The 17282-nt window shown below is 32.1% G+C and overlaps 1 protein-coding gene across 1 annotated transcript in view; it reads left to right on the top strand.

Annotated features, from left to right (window-relative positions):
* The window catches only part of LOC127715241 (RNA-binding protein 41-like), a 37245-nt gene extending 20097 nt beyond the window's left edge, over nucleotides 1-17148 (top strand). The window contains exons 2-6 of the mRNA XM_052221264.1: nucleotides 9590-9757; nucleotides 11749-11941; nucleotides 14881-15615; nucleotides 16116-16263; nucleotides 16946-17148. Of these exons, the coding sequence (XP_052077224.1) occupies nucleotides 9590-9757; nucleotides 11749-11941; nucleotides 14881-15615; nucleotides 16116-16263; nucleotides 16946-17034 (1333 nt within the window). The 3' untranslated portion in view covers nucleotides 17035-17148. The remainder of the gene's footprint in view (nucleotides 1-9589; nucleotides 9758-11748; nucleotides 11942-14880; nucleotides 15616-16115; nucleotides 16264-16945) is intronic.
* The last annotated feature ends 134 nt before the right edge of the window (nucleotides 17149-17282 follow it).

The following is a 17282-nucleotide window of genomic DNA, read 5'->3' as shown; positions in this document are numbered from 1 at the left end:
GTTATTCCGTCTAAAGGATCAATATGACTCTCACCATCATGACCATGCTCACACACTGACACAAGAGCTGTGAATTATGGTGTTTGGAAAGCATAAATACGTAGTCACTTCAGGTGGGAATGGGAATTATATTATATCCAATGCACCATTTCAGGTGAGTGCTACGTTAAATTATCCTTGTATTTTGTAACAAATCTTTTAGGGGTCAGTTGGTAGCACTTTATAACAGTAACAAGGCAAACTCTGTCCCTATCCAGCATAAACCTCATTTCAAGTGGCAGCCTAACTATCCTGCCCTTCAACTAGGTCGACCCACTAAGGAATTGTATATGTTTTAAAATATATTCAATGCATTGGATAAACATGACAAAGAAAGCAAAACTTCAAATTGTATCGGTTGTTTTGTTCTCATCCTGAATAAGCATGAAATATGTCATTTGACGTTAAGCAAACAACTATCATACATATTCAATGTTCCAGCTAGGATTTCAAAAGGGCAGGGAGCCAATCATGAAAAGGGCATATCAAACATTGTCTTTTATTATGTAAACAGCAGGGTTTCTGTTAGGATTTTGAGGGCTTTAGATGAAAATCAATCTTATTTTGGGTAACAGCAAGGGACCAAGGACGCATATTATTAGCTATACATATGTCTAAGTCCTTCACTTGAGGACCAGGATCTTTGAAGGCCTTAGGCATGCTACAAATGTAGGAAGTTATTGCATGATTTGACTGATGTGATGCTTAAATATGAAGATTAGAACATGGATCCGGAAAATAGTTCACTTCAGTTATTTTCAGGGAACATTCCTGATCAACGAAAGTTCCTCTTTTGTAAAACCAGGAATCACAGCATAAATGAAATTGGAATGACTATTTCACTGTATAATCATTATCCCTGTAAAAACATTTAAATCCATATTTGGAATTCATTTTTATAAACTTGGAACAATTATAATGACTGTATATTTAAAATTTATCAAGAATAGATCACGTTTACTTTCGATTTTTATACGAAATGAAAACGGGAAGTGACAAGAGGGTAACAAATTCAGAATGACTCAGGATTCATCTACGGATTGGATCATGTTTAACAAAAGGCGCTGGAAATTATCATTTTTTTAAATTTAGTTGCTGAGTAAGAAATATGTTTGTCTCTCTCGTTTAATTTGATACTAAATAATTTCATACTTTTAGTCCCCTACCGATGAAGTCGAAGGGGACTTTAGGTGTGCACTCCGTTTTTCTGTCTGTATGTCCTTCTGTCAGTCCGGCAAATCAGTTTTCCGCACTTTTTTTCTTCATGCTTGAAGATATTGATTTGATATTTGATATATTGTTTTATCATGACAAGTTACAGATCAAGTTCAAATTTTGTTCCAGTCAGATAATTTTGTGCAGAGTTATGGTCCTTGGACTTGGAAAATTCACTCAAATATTCAGTTTTCAACACTTTTTTTCGTCATTCTTGAAGATATTGATTTAATAATTGGTACATTGTTTTATCATGACAAGTTACAGATCAAGTTTGAATGTTGTTCCGGTCTGATCATTTTGTGCAGAGTTATGGTCCTTGGACTTAGAAAATTCACTCAAATAATCAGTTTTCAGCACTTTTTTTTGTCATGCTTGAAGATATTGATTTGATAATTGGTATATAGTTTTATTATGACAAGTTACAGACCAAGTTTGAATTTTGTTTCGGTTTGATGATTTTTTGCAGAGTTATGGTCCTTGGACTTAGAAAATTCACTTAAATTATCAGTTTTCCACACTTTTTTTCGTCATGCTTGAAGATATTGACTTGATATTTGTTATATAATTTACATGATGACAAGTTTACATGAAGTTAGCATTTTGTTCCAGTACAATTAATTTTTAACTGGTAGGGGACTATGTATTGCCATGTAATACTCTCAGAATGCTTGTACTTTTTAGTGTTTTTTTAAATTTATAAGAATACTTTCACTCATGCGCACAGTACATGATAAAGAAAGCACTTGTTTGACTTGATAAAATATTTTTGAACATTTTGAATAAATTTTATCTTTTTAATCAAAATTGTTGAAAGATTTTGTTACAAGTTATTTAAGTAGTGACGAAAATATGTGCATAAACGAACTGCAAATTGTGGTCGTTTGAGAAATATTGAAATTGAAATGCCGACTGACCAATTTACTGGATTACCAATTATGAGGTTTATTAATTAATTGATTAGTGACCCATCTGATGGCGATAATTGGATTACCTGTAATCAGAACTTATAACACCTTCTATAAATGTTAATTAGCTGAGGATCAACAACTTGTCAGAAACATGAAGATAGGCAGAACTACAGTATTTTCATCAAAAATAATACGACAATTAAGGCATGGACTTGCGAAAAAGGGCAGGGCATCTTAAAAAGGGCACAGGGAATCATAAAAAGGGTACAGGGCGTCAGTCGGGAAAGGATGGGTGGACCGCCCTGTGAAAACAATCAAGCTGGAACACTGATATTCATGATATTTCTATGATGTTTTTATTGTCAAGCAAACTTCAAATAACTTTTACATGAACAAGGTCGCTCTTAATAATAAATTTTGATGTAGTGCCAGTACTCAGTAGATATTATTTTATCATGTTTATAAACTTTATTTTCATTACATCCCTTCTTACAAAATATTGGCTATGCTCACAAGACAATGATGGTATTTAATAGATTTGGTATAATATAAATTTTCTTTGTTTATTTTCTTCAATAGATGATAAAAAAAAATTCTGACAAACCACTGACACTGTCATGACTGTATATTTTTTTAAGAATAACAGTTGAGACCTCTAATAAATCACAATTACAATCTAATCAGTTTGACATGGCAGTCATAAATGATCGTTACCACCTTCAATGATGGTATAAATGTATTTGTGGGGGATCAAGGGCAAATACAAATGAAACATATACACTACTGACATAGTTGTATTCATCACAGACATTTTTTTTTAAATAGAGTCATTTTAAAAATGCCGATTTGTATAGTTGGTTACAACTTCATTCCTCGATGTGGGTAGTTAACCTCGAACGGTAACAAGGCCTTGTCAAGTGTTGGCCAGGTCGAGGTGAAAATTCAGTGAACAAATCAGCCAGGGCTATATCTCATGTGGGTTTCTGTCGGTTCACTTGGGTTGCAAAAATGCAACAATGTTTTGTAAAACACATTTAAATTCATACTTTATCCCAGCTCGCTTCCAAAAAGTTGACATTTCTGTTGCTGAGTGGTGTCCTCGCCGGTTGAAATTTTGCGATTTTGGTGAAGGTCAATTTGTAACGGAAGTACAATGATGGCCGTTTATTGACGGTAACGACTCTGTCGCAGATTACGGATACATGAATGTTAAAGAAAGGAAGCAGCAAACGTTTGTTATTTATTAATTTCAAAAGATATGCTCTGAAATAATATTGTAACCAATGTTTTGGTAAACAAATGAATTCGTTAGTACTGATTTGAAAGCAAATTATATTCTATAGCTACCACAGGGACTCGGTTAGGAAATAAAAAAAAAAATAATAATCAATGTTTTTTACAATTTTTTTACGTATCTCCTGTCTATTTGTATTACTTAATTAACGTAATTAACTTTTTCATCAATATTTCTTTGTTTTCTAGCAATTCGCAGTTTAATATCCATATCCATTTACTGATACTAATAGAGTTTCTGTGTGACATATTTTTTAAATTGATGAAGTTGATTTAATTGTTCCAAAAAGACTTCAAATCACATAGTACTCGTATTGCAAATTTTATTTGGAAAAAAGGGGGGGGGGGGTTACCTTGTTATTAACGTTCTATTAGTTATAATGTGCTTTTGGAAAATGTATATATGTGCATGTTTTGACCATAGTTAGAACTTGAAGATGTACTTAGGGGCTTATCATTTTTTATCTGGGAGGGGGGCTGGTCAAAATGCAGGGGGGATCAAGTTTTTTTCTGTATGTGGACAAGGGGGGTTCAAATTTGTTTATAAATTCAAAGTGGGGGGATCAATATTTTTTGCACTTGGAAATAAGTAGTTCACATACTTCAAGAGACAAAAGAGGGGGGGCAAGGGGTTTAACTGTTATGCTGTTTTGGGGCAATTTAATTCTTTGTTATCTGTTATTCTGAAAATGTATTTACTGTTAGCTGTTATAGGACTATTATTTTTTTTTGTTATCTGTTATTGTGAGAATGTATTTGCTGTTAACTGTTATTGAAAATTGGAATTTTAGCATTTTGACAGCCAATCTTCGGTAGAAATTGAAAATCGTTGAACATTTGGGTCTAACCACTAGTAATATGGTGGTCCCTTATTCGGAGTAGGATTCCAGTAACATTCACATCATACAAACATATTAAAATCAGTCGGGTCCAGCACCATTCCAGTATATCTTATTATAATCCTGTTGTAATAAATTCCATTTTCTATGAACATGTATTTAGTGTTACCTATATTTTGTTATGAAATACTTTTTTTCAGCATTTATTTTTGTGCCTTAAAAGAAATGTCGAGGCACGCAGGCTTGTAATTTAAATAGTGTGTGTATTCTTAGAAAAAGAATCACAGAGCTGAGTCTGTGTTCCTTATTGTATAAAATTTATACAATAAGAAACACAGACTCAGCTCTGATTAAAAAGGTGTTTCTGTTGTATGGACCTAGGCCTATCCTGATCAGGTATCCCCCACCATATGTTTTCCTTTTTGTAATATAAAGAATTGTTCAAATTCCATTTTCATGTATATATGGGGATAATGTTCCCTATATCCCCATACATATTATATAAAAATTAAATTCGAACAATTCTTAATATTACAAAATGGAAAGCATATGGCCATTATATCATACAATATCTTAATTGCCATATAAACAATTAGTTTGTGCAAAAGACAAAAGCAAAAACAAACATTATATAGCAAAGAAATAACAATTCTAAAAGAAAGGAACATAAGGGAAAAATATATATATAGCTAGAGGATACATTGTATCTCCGTGTTATGATTAAAAACTGGTTGAACTTCTTTTATATATCAAAAAGATTACTAGAAATTTCTATTGGGAGATTTCCCAATGAAGCTACCTTGGCTTTAACCAAAAACATAACTTTTCTTGCTTTTTCGCTAGGTCGTCTAAACTTGAATAAGGTTACCATCACTCTTTATAAGAGTTTCTAGGAATTTATATTCTAATACATTTTTCATCATATTACCATTGTAGTTATGAAATGAGCCTACACTTTTGGCAATATGTGGCTGTAAAATCATGGTTTTGGTTTTATTTATATTTATAGTAAGTTGCCAATTTTCACAGAAACTACTAAATCTATTTATACTGTTCTGTAGACCTTCTTTACTCAAAAGTAGATCATCTACAAAAGATAGTGGTCCAAGGGTTGAGTCTACTAGTTTTGGATAACAAAAAATTATTACCATACATTGAGTAAACCATTTCTATAGATAACTCTAAATACATGTTCATAGAAAATGGAATTTATTACAATTTATTAAAATAAGATATGCTGGATTGGTCCTGGACCCGACTGATTTTAATATTTCATTTACTGTTATCTGTTTTTACCCTTTTCAATTCCTTGTTATCTGTTTTAAGCCAAATCAATTTGCTGTTTTGCTGTTATTGGATCCCCCCTTGCCCCCCCCCCCCCCCCCCCCCAACAAAATGTCAAGAAGAACATTACAACAGTCAAATCGAAATATATTTTTAACACCATTCATATACAATTAAGTAAGACATCACAAGACTTTGGTGCCATTTGTGTCATTTTGTCCTATATAAAATGCATAGGTGCTTCATAATCCGAATAATTCAGTTGTTATATTTCATTCACGTCGATCACTAAATTAACAAGCATTATTGCCAATGTATCTTTTTGTTTTCATTACAAGAGCCCTTTGGGTCCACTTATACCACTCACTTCCTCAAAATTTGTACTTTTTATACGACCGCAAAAATTTTTTTGTGGTCGTATATTGGTATGACGTTGGCGTCGTTGTCGTCGTCGTCCGAAGACACATTGGTTTTCGCACTCTAACTTTAGTTTAAGTGAATGGATCTCTATGAAATTTTACCACAAGGTTCAGTACCACAAAAGGAAGGTTGGGATTGATTTTGGTGGTTATGGTACCAACAGTAAAGGAATTAGGGGCCAAAAGGGGGCAAAAAATAAGCATTTTTGTAACTTCCAGACATAACTTGTGTGTTAGTGTATGGATCTCTCTGACATTGTACCACAAGGTTCCATATCACAAAAGGAATGCTGGGATTGATTTTGGGGGTAATTGCCTCAAAATTTCAGGAATTAGGGGCCAAAAAAGGGGCAAAAAACAAGCATTTTTCTAGTTTCATGACAATAACTTGTGTGTAAGTGTATGGATCTTTCTGAAATTGTACTACAAGGTTTCATATCACAAAGGGAAAGCTGGAATTGAGTTTGGGGGTAATTGTTCTAAACGTTAAGGAATTGGGGGCCAAAAAGGGGCCAAAAATAAGCATTTTTCTAGTTTCCAGACTATAACTTGTGTTCAAGTGTATGGATCTCTCTGAAATTGTACTGCAAGGTACCATACCACAAAGGGAAGGCTGGGATTGATGATAGGGGTAATTGCCTCAATATTTTAGGAATTAGGGGCCAAAAAGGGGCAAAAAACAAGCATTTATCTAGTTTCAGGACAATAACTTGTGTGTAAGTGTATGGATCTTTCTGAAATTGTACTACAAGGTTCCATATCACAAAGGGAAAGCTGGGTTTGAGTTTGGGGGTAATTGTTCTAAACGTTTAGGAATTTGGGGCCAAAAAGGGGCCAAAAAACACATTTTTCTAGTTTCCAGACAATAACTTGTGTTCAAGTGTATGGATCTCTCTGAAATTGTACTGCAAGGTACCATACCACAAAGGGAAGGCTGGGATTGAGTTTGGGGGTGATGAATCATAAGGGGGTTCAAAAAATTTGGGGGGGGGTTTCCTTTTTTTTCTTTTTTTCCTTTTTTTTTTCTTTTAAAATTTTCCATTTTAAGTTGGTTATTTCTGATTTATATTTAAAAGCAAGTAATAATGATATGGTAGGAGATACACACCAAACAGGATGTGTAAATTATTATATAATAAGTATTGCACAATAGCAAGAAATCTTCAATTGCACAGTATTGCGCAATAACAAGAAATATCCAATAGCACAATATTGCGCAATAACAAGAAATTGTCAATTGTACAGTATTGCGCAATAGCAAGAAATATTTAATTGCACAGTATTGTGCAAAAGAAGATACTTCGTATAAATTGCTTATTTCTTGACCAATTTCAATGGGGTTTTATTCTTGAATTCTTGGGGTTCTTTAATATGCTGAATCTAACCGTGTATATAGTTTTTGGATTTTGGGCCCCGTTTTTAAATTGGTCCACATTGAGATCCAAAGGGTCCAAAATTAAACTTTGTTTGAATTCATCAAAAATTGAATTATTGGGGTTCTTTGATATGCCGAATCTAACCGTGTATTTAGATTCTTAATTTTTGGTTCCGTTTTCAAATTGGTCTACATTAATGTCCAAAGGGTCCAAAATTAAACTTAGTTTGATTTTAACAAAAATTGAATTCTTAGGGTTCTTTGATATGCTGAATCTAAACATGTATTTAGATTTTTGATTATGGGCCCAGTTTTCAAGTTGGTCCAAATCGGGGTCCAAAATTAAACTTTGTTTGATTTCAACAAAAATTGAATATATGGGGTTCTTTGATATGCTGAATCTAACCATGTATTTAGATTTTTGATTTTTGGGCCCCGTTATCAACTTTGTCCACATTGAGGTCAAAAGGGTCCAAAATTAAACTTTGATTGATTTCATCAAAAATTGAATTCTTGGGGTTCTTTGATATGCTGAATCTAACCATGTATTTAGATTTTGGATATTGGACCATAATAGGTGAATGTCCAATTTAAAATTTTTAAGTTCTTAGACCACATTCATTCTGTGTCAGAAACCTATGCTGTGTCAAATATTTAATCACAATCCAAATGCAAAGCTGTATCAAGCTTGAATGTTGTGTCCATACTTGCCCCAACTGTTCAGGGTTCGACCTCTGCGGTCGTATCAAGCTGCGCCCTGCTAATAAATCAAAAAATTGAGGTTACTATCACACATTTATGAATGAAATGTGACAATAAATGAGTAATTGAATTGTTCAAGCTGAAAGCATGAACTATCCATATAAAAGTTTAGCGACTCAATAGAGGTTTCAATAAGGCCATACTTAAAACTTAAGTTTAAGCAGCGTTCAAGAGAGGGAGATATAAATACTGTGTTGTTTCTGTTTCAAAAAGTTTACTTTTTAATGTACATTCTTTACAGAGTTACTCAGAATCAAGTTTTTTTTAATAGCCCAATATAGGAAATTAGAAAAAAAAGTCAGAAAAAGCTACTCAAAGCACTGGCTTGCTCTACATACTAATATTCATGGAAGAGGCCTCACATTTCAAGGCAATTTTCCCTCAAATAAGTTTTGGGACTCAATCCACTGAGAATATTTCATTTTCAATATTTCCTTGAAATAACATGATAAGTGATTTGCGTATTAAAATTTTGGCATGTTTAATAGAGGGGGGATCACATTTTTTAAATGTTTTTACAGGGGGGATCAAATAAGAATAGTGAAATATTATGGGGGGGATCAAGAAATTTTGTATGTATGATTTCAAAATGACCCTCCCAGGTAAAAAATGATAAGTCCCTTAGGTGAAATTAAAAAAATCTAGAATTTAAAATTGATACTATAAGTCATTAGTTAAGGAACAAAATAAGCTAAAAATATTGATAGGTTATGGAGCTCCTTTTCGAGATATTTATTTTTTTTAAATGGCGGGAAATGGCTGACTCGGACTTTTACCTTATATTTGCATTGGTATTATTTGGGTCTCAAATCGAAAGAAAAGAAATCTAGAATCTGCTTAAATTTAGGTAAATGACCTTTTATGAGCTATTGAGGTCTTATTTGAAAAGAAAAATGGGTGCTATTGGGCAGAATATTTTACCCTGTATCGTAGGGAAAAAAAAACAAGAGGAGTCCGAACATCTGACCAAAATTCCTAAACCTGACCTAAGTGCATCCTTAAACCAAGGAATTATATATCTAAATTACAATTGTATGCTCAAACTAAAAACAATTTTGAAATGATTAATTTTCACATTTGTTTATAATATTAGTACTAGTATTTTCAAATCATAAATCTATCGTTTAGGTAGAAATGCAAAGTAAATGCATTCAGAGCTTTTTGACCTATAATCGATTTGGTATTTTTTTTCACAGTGTCATTTGTTTCTTTGTCTGTTACGTTTATTTACAATTTGATCCAAAGTTGGGGTCGAATTAGAGCTTGTCAGGCATACATTTTACGTTCACGAATATCATTTGAAGACCTTTTATGATAGATGTCTATAGCTATTTGGAATTACTAATATATGACCTCATATATACACATGGTGCTGTTTTTTTTTTTTCCTTTTTCATTGGAATAGCCTCACATATACTGTTATTTATATTAAAATTTGTCCTTTATTTTTAGTGGGAATCCTAAGCGATTTCACAGTCAGGATGTGCTCAGACTGTCAGGTCAACAGACGACTAAGATCAAAGACTTATCTGGTCCCGTGGAAGATATTGAAACAGAAGCACAGAGACAGCTAAAGACATTATTGGACAAGCAACTCAGAACACGAACTACACTCAAAGAGTAGGTTTGAAAGATTGATATCAGATGCAAAATTTTGCAATTTGATATGATCTTCTCTGTTTTTATTTGAGAATACATTGAGGCTAGGCTTAAAAATTTGAATATAGTATAAAATGTCATGTGTAAAACATTTTTATAACGAAAAAAGAACTTAAACAGAAATTAAAGTTTGGTTTTAGAGATCTATAGCTATGTCAAACCTTCATGGAATTTCATTAAACTTGAACAGAAGCTTCTTCATGATCAAGAAATATATTTTTGAAGGTAATATTTCGAAGAAAATCATATTTCAATTCTTCCGTATTTCATTGATAACTGGTTAACATTTTGGCAGATAACATTTTTTCGATAAAATTAGGTTAAAGTTTTTTTTAGAAATCAACAACTTTACCAAATCTGTATAGAACATTGACAGAAGCCCCGAAGAAGTATATAATTATATTTTTTTTATTTCGTATTATACTGATGGATGGACTTATTTTATTTTACAGTTATCAGTTAGATACAGGCTGGGTTTAAATTTTAGGCATCAGTTACTTTGAAAAACCTTAATGGAATTTTACGAATATTGCATTTTTTTTAAACTTTTCTGTGTTTCATTTGATTAATGGAATTACATTGTTTCTTTGGAATTTACGTATAGAGACAGTCGAGGGTTAAACTTTTAAAAAATCAAATCTCGTGTAATTTCAAGAAACTGAAATATGTTGAGCAGGATCTGCTTACCCTTCCGAAACACCTGAAATCACTTGGTTTTTGGTGGGGTTGCGTTGTTAAATCTTAAGTTTTCTTTGTTGTGTTCTGTGTACTGTTGTTTATCTTTTGATTGTTTTTCTTCTTTTTTTTTTTTTTGCTATGGCATTGTCAGTTTGTTTTCGACTTATGAGTTTGAATATCCCTTTGATATCTTTCGCCTCTTTTTTTTGCAGTAGCCGCACTTCTACAAAATCAAGAGAATCCATCAAGGGAAAAAGAATATTCCCTTCAATTTACTGATTAGTGGAATTTTATGCGTTTTTTTTTTCTGATGTGAAGTCACCATTTAAGTACAGTTTGATTAAAGGTTGAAACTTTATGAAACTTTTCAGGAATTTAACGAAACTATGACAGAAGTTTCTTCATACTTACGATGGCACTCTGAACAAATTTTCTTTTTTTCTTATTTTCGATAAATAATCTGAATTGTTAGCGATCAATATTACACAGTTACACCGATTATTTTTACATTTTAACAAGACAAAGCAGAAGTTACCTGATCAAAATGTTTGCTTCAGCCATGTTAATTTCAATTGCCAAAAATATTTTTTTTATAGCTCATGATGAAATTTAAATTTAACTTGGTCAACATAATTATGAATAATTTATGAAGTTTGAAAATCTATTTATTATACCACAACAAAAGGAGGTTTTATATTGCACTTACCTTGTCCGTCCGTCCGTTCGTCCAACGATTATATCCGGCACTCGTTTCTCAGATACAACTGAACAGAATGAATTTATTTTTGTTCAACAGCTAGATATAGTGATGAGTTGTAATGCCAGCAACTTCCAGGTCTGTCAGATACCTAAGTCCTGTTTGCCGATACTTTGAACTTTACAATATGTTGAAGGAACTTAAAATTTTTCGTCATTCTTTTCTAAAAAAAATTATTCAACAGAACGACTTTATATTTATTAGGTCAGCAACTTGGCAGTGATGAGTTGTAACCATGGTAACGTGTCAAATGCAAACTTCCTGATTTCTGATCCTTTGAATAACGAGTGGGGGTATGCTTAGCCCGACAACGCGTGCAACGTCGTAATGATCAAAATACAAAATAATGAAGTATAGAGAATTTTATTCAAACACTATGACCCATCTGTTGTTATATATTGAAACATACTTGCCATGCCAGAAAAGATACACCTCTTTCATATTACATATTATAAATGCTCTCATATAAATGCACTTATTCCCAAAATTTCCTTATGAACAAACATATTATTTACAGGCAGCTTGCACAAAGTCGTAAGTTTACCAATAGTACCTTGTATGAACCATCTACAGATTCTGTAACTGGTATTATAGATTTGTCTGATTATAAAGCACTTGAAGAGCAAGACAGTCGGGTTAATGAATTACGATTATGTGGTCTTAGTGATGAGGAAATTAGACTCAAACTGGAAACAGAGGATGGAAATGTGGTAAGTGGTAATGTTTTTGTAAACAAACAACATAATTAGCAAAAAATTATTAGTCATCTAATTTAGGATTTGAAAGCATTTGAGATGTAAGGCTCATCAAAATTGCTTTGTGTAATTAAACTGTTTCCGCTCCCGTGATTTTGAAGAATTAAAGTAAAGTAATAATATTAAAACTAATATTTAGTTGTAATTTATCAAGATTCAAAATGTTGTGTTATTAATATTATTCAATTTTTGACTTCAAGAGTAGACTGAATAGAAATATGGTCACCTGGACTTACTCCATCCTAGTGACTAGTGTAAAACCCATGCTGAAAAGAGATGTCCGTTTGGCTGTGCGGGATGTAATCTAAATACATAGCCGCTTCCGATTGGAATGGGGTTAAATTCCATGATTCGCATAGGGAGAGTGTAAAGCCCTTGTAATTACTCTTTTAAGGATCAGTAGGATGTTTATGTTAAGGTAACATGTATACTCAATTATTACTCATACCCAACATTATTATACCAAATATATTGTTACCTTCTGATTCCATTGGATGTGAAAATTACCAGCCCTTCATCCGATTTGACCCAAACTGCAGAACCTACTTGCTTGATTTACGTACTTTCTGGATTTACTGTTAATCTGTTGTTTGAAATATTTACCACTGTACCTCAAAAATAAATCTTTCCACATTTTTAGTTTGATTTTTAGAAAATATCATTAAAAATTGTTTAAAACTACTCTACAGTATGCATTTAAACGTTACACTTATTATAATGATAATAACTGCAATATAATCAAAGGGAGTTGCATAGTTTATATGATTTTGACAGACTATAATATATTGCATACACTACTGAAACACCGTGACTGAAATTATGTACACACAAATGTTTTATTTTATGTCATTAAAAAAAAATCTTCTTGCAAACTTTATCTTCTTACCTGTAAGTCCGACATGGTTTAGATATCGAATAATTATTCAATTTGGAATTTGACTGAACTTTAAATTATGTCCTACCTTGCTGCATTTTTTTTTATAGTTTTTCATGTTACTTTTCCGAGTATATTATTGGCAAATGAATTTCAAATTCCTAGTTTTCTAGTCGAGCAAGAAAATTTATGCATACCCTTCCAGAGCAATTTGTGTTCTACCCCGGTTTTGGGGGGTTTTAGTTTGGTCAATCTCAAGTTTTTCTGTGAATTTTTTTGTCTTTTCTCCTTTTTATTTTGGCCGCATTGTTACTTAAATTTAGCAGATCGACTCTCCTTTCCTTTTAAGTGAAGCGTGGACATAGGATCTGTATTTCAATCAGATTGACGATAATAGTAGCCTTTTCTTCCATTCATCTGTCCATATCGTAAACTTGGATATGTTACAAAAATGTATATTTGCCGTTTCCGAAGCCGAGACATTTTCTCCGATGTGGTAAAGTTTTCGAGTTACTAAGTGTGATTAGATTTTTCGCGAATTTGGTAACACCGATAGGCCCCGTATGATGCGGATTCAGCAAGTAAAAAATCCATATTTTTGCACAATTCAATTGAGTTATCTTCAAACTCAGTTTTTTCAAAACATTTGATAACTCAAAAGTTTTTAAACCTTTATTGTATGGTCTTCCGCTCTTCAAAAAAGCTCAAAAGGTTTAGCTCAGCCAAGTATTAAAAATAGCATCATGTGTTATATCATTGTACGATAATTTTTAATATGCAGACCAGAAAAAACAATACCCCGTTCTATCGTAGGCGGTGCACAAAGCACACACGCTTAATACTAAATAACATTAAGGTGATTCAAACTTATTTTAGTTGAAATTAGTCCATTGATTTTATAGAAGATTTTTCACAACGTATACAACGACGACGACGACGATGGACGCCAAGTGCTATCATTAGCTTGGTCAACATCCCTAATGCGTCTCAAATTGGAGAACATAATTATAATTTATAATATGTGGGCGCACCTGTCCGTCTCTCATCAAGTTAAATGATTTTTAGTCAAGGTGGTTTTCTATTAAGTTGTGGTCACATCAACTTGAAACTTCGTATGCATATCCATTATGATGTTAACTTTAGAAAAAATAATAGATAGATAGAAACTGAAACAGCAATCAAATATCAGCAAGATAAGATTTACAGATAAGGCAATATGACTGAAATTGTTTTTGGACTCCTTTAAAGATTTATTGCCCTTAGACGATGATATGCATCCCTGTTAAGCTGTTATCATTCGCATTGTAATATACTAGATCTATGTAATGGATAGAGAGAAACTGTAAACAGCAAAAAGGTTCCGCAAGTTTATATGGTCTACAAGTAAATCAAATAAAGGAAATTGACAGCCGACTCCTTATAGGAGATATCGACTATAATATAAGACTATTTTTACCAAAACTTAGCTTTTTTGTTTGTATTTTGCAATTCTCTTGAAAACTGTTATACATTTGTTTTGTACATACTAAAGAGAAACTGTAAATAGCAAAAATAAGCATGTTAAAAAAAGCAAGATAGAATCCACAAATTAATCAACATGGCTTAACCGAAATCATCATTTGATTTCATGTAGGAGATATTACCGTAAATTAAATGCTGTCCTCTTTTTAGCATTTTGTCATATTTTTTTTTATAAAACCGTATATAGATAGAGAGAAAACTACAAAACAGGTCATCTAGATAAGATCTGCAAATAAGCAAACATAACCAATTGCAATAAAGGTGAAAATAAATATCAAAATGATATATGTTTGACGGTTGAGCAATTCATACGCTTAGGAACCTCTAGTTTATCTCATACATTGACTCTACATTTGCGTGAATGTCTGTTTAAATCATCATTTATGTATTTAAAAGTTAATTTCAATTGGAATAAAAGCATGTTATGCTTACAAAGGGGGATCGGCCTAGTAGGATGTTTATATCTCAAAACAATCTTCAATTTCTACTTCGATTTTAGGGAGGCAAGAAACCAAGACTTGGACAGGAGCCATCATATCTACAAGATAAGCTTGCAGAAATTGACAGAAAAGTAGAGAAACACAAAAAGTCATTGACAATGGCTGATACATTTTATGGTCAAGCAAATGTTGGTAGGCATGCTATGGATTTAGAAAAGTCTCTTGTCAAAGACAGTACTGATAATAAACGTTTAAGTTCTTTGTTAATTAAAAACAAATTTTCTTCGGATTTTCCTCACCCTGGACATCCCATGAATCATATTCCAGAAATTTTAGAAGAAATTATAGGGAAGAAGTTATTTAATAAGAAGCATCACAATTCGAATAGGCGTAATCATACTGATACTAACAGAAAATCTGAAGAACTCTTTACTTCTGATGCTGAAGGAAATGATAGTCTCGATAATGTTTGCAGTACGGTTGAGGGAATTAAGTCTACCTCGTCGTGGCTAAGTGAGCAGTCCACTGAAGTGATTGGTTGTAAAACCAAAGAAGAAGTAATAGATCACGTTTTATCTGGTGATGTTGAATGTAGTGATGATAAACAATCTCAAAATTGTACTGGTGAACTTCAGACTACTAAAAAACCCGAAAATACAAGTGTTAATAACAAAGTTGTACTCGGTATGGTAAATCAAATTCCTGAATGTGATATTATTGCAAATAGACTTTCAGTCGATGAAATACGAAAACTTCCAAAGTTTGAAAATTATGAAGAAGGAATCCAAAATAGTGTAAGTATGATTGTCTTATTAAGTACCGAATGGACAAGACTACCCAGCATATTGTAGATACACATAAACATCTATTTCCTACTAATTTTGCATTGAATTTATATTTTATTGCTGTCAAAAGGAAGAATAAACTAAGTGTAAAAAAGCACAAGCCAAATGATAGATAGACAACACAATGACTATAACATTCAAAAATACGAAAAGACAAACAATAGTAAAAAAAAAACAGTACACAGGAAATTCAAAATTAATCAACACCAAATTCTTTTGGGTGAACTCGGGTGTTACTAAAAGATAAGCAGTTCCTGCAATTTTAAATTCAGTCTTGTTAACCTTTATTACAGCATTTAAAACCATTTGAAAGAAAGCACACGGATATAACAAAGGAAATTACAAAAATAACTTGCTTTTGCTTTTGCTTTTTATTTGTATATTTTTATACAGAAGAAATTTATATTTTGTATCATTAAATGGAGAAAATTTTTTTTTCATCTTTTCAGGTTTTATATTTGAAGAACCTTCCTAATAAAATATCAGAAAATGAACTAGGCTCTTTGTTCCTAAGGTTCCAAATGTCCAACTGTTCTCCAATAAAATTTAGAATTATGAGTGGAAGAATGAGAGGTCAAGCGTTTGTAACCTTTGATAGTAAGTACCTATACAAAATAACAAAAAAACTATCAATTAAAAAAATTCTTTTGACTTCTATATATAAATTAATTCTTTGTTCATAATTTGAATTTCATAGATGCAATATTATTCTGCAAAGCAACTACATGAATTTGTCTTACAATTGTCGAATTTACTAAACAAATAAACTCACCATAGATACCAGGATTAAAATTTTGTATGCCAAATATTGTGTTCAAATAAACTACTGTACTGCTCTATTGTATATAGAAATATCGTCTTTTGATCCTCCTATTATAAATGAATGTTATTATTCAAATTACTCTTTACGTCACAGTTTATTTTGATGTCCGGATTTTCATGTTCAGTGTCTATATAACTTCAATTTCCATCAAAACTGGCACTTTATAGCATTTGGATTTGTAATTGTAGGAATAGGAAACAAGCAATGTACGTTCTGTGTTGGAAATCATTACATTTATTTTTAATCTATATATATATATATATTTAAAAAAACTATTTAAGGATACATATATGCTGAAATCTAACTATTATAAGAATCATACTACTCATCCAATGGTTTTTTTCTCAGTATTTAATAACTCAATTCTGATTGCTTTTCATATAACAGAAACATTTGAATTTTCAAATAGATTTGTTCTAACAATGTATTCTGAAATATTAATTCCTTAATTTTCAGGTAAAGAGACTGCTTCGGAAGCCCTTGGTCTTGTAAATGGATATAAATTACACGATAAGCCCATCATTATACAGTATGGAAAGAACTGAAAAGGCTCAATGGAAAAGCTTAAAAATTATGTTCACTTTCCTTACCTTACAACGGACACCAAACGTTTAAATTATTTTGTGTTATGTTGGCTTAAATAAACTCATCATAGATACTAGGATATTAAAGTCCTTTGTAGACTTTGTGACCTACATACAGATACTGGTCAGTTAAATACATACACTTATCCACCATTATTGTTTTTTTACAATTGTCCAAACTCTTTTAAATTATGTGGTTTCATGGCAAT

Source organism: Mytilus californianus, unplaced genomic scaffold (genome assembly GCF_021869535.1).
Source record: "Mytilus californianus isolate M0D057914Y unplaced genomic scaffold, xbMytCali1.0.p SCAF_9, whole genome shotgun sequence".
Taxonomy (NCBI): Eukaryota; Metazoa; Mollusca; class Bivalvia; order Mytilida; family Mytilidae; genus Mytilus; species Mytilus californianus.
This window is presented reverse-complemented; position numbering and strand designations above follow the sequence as displayed.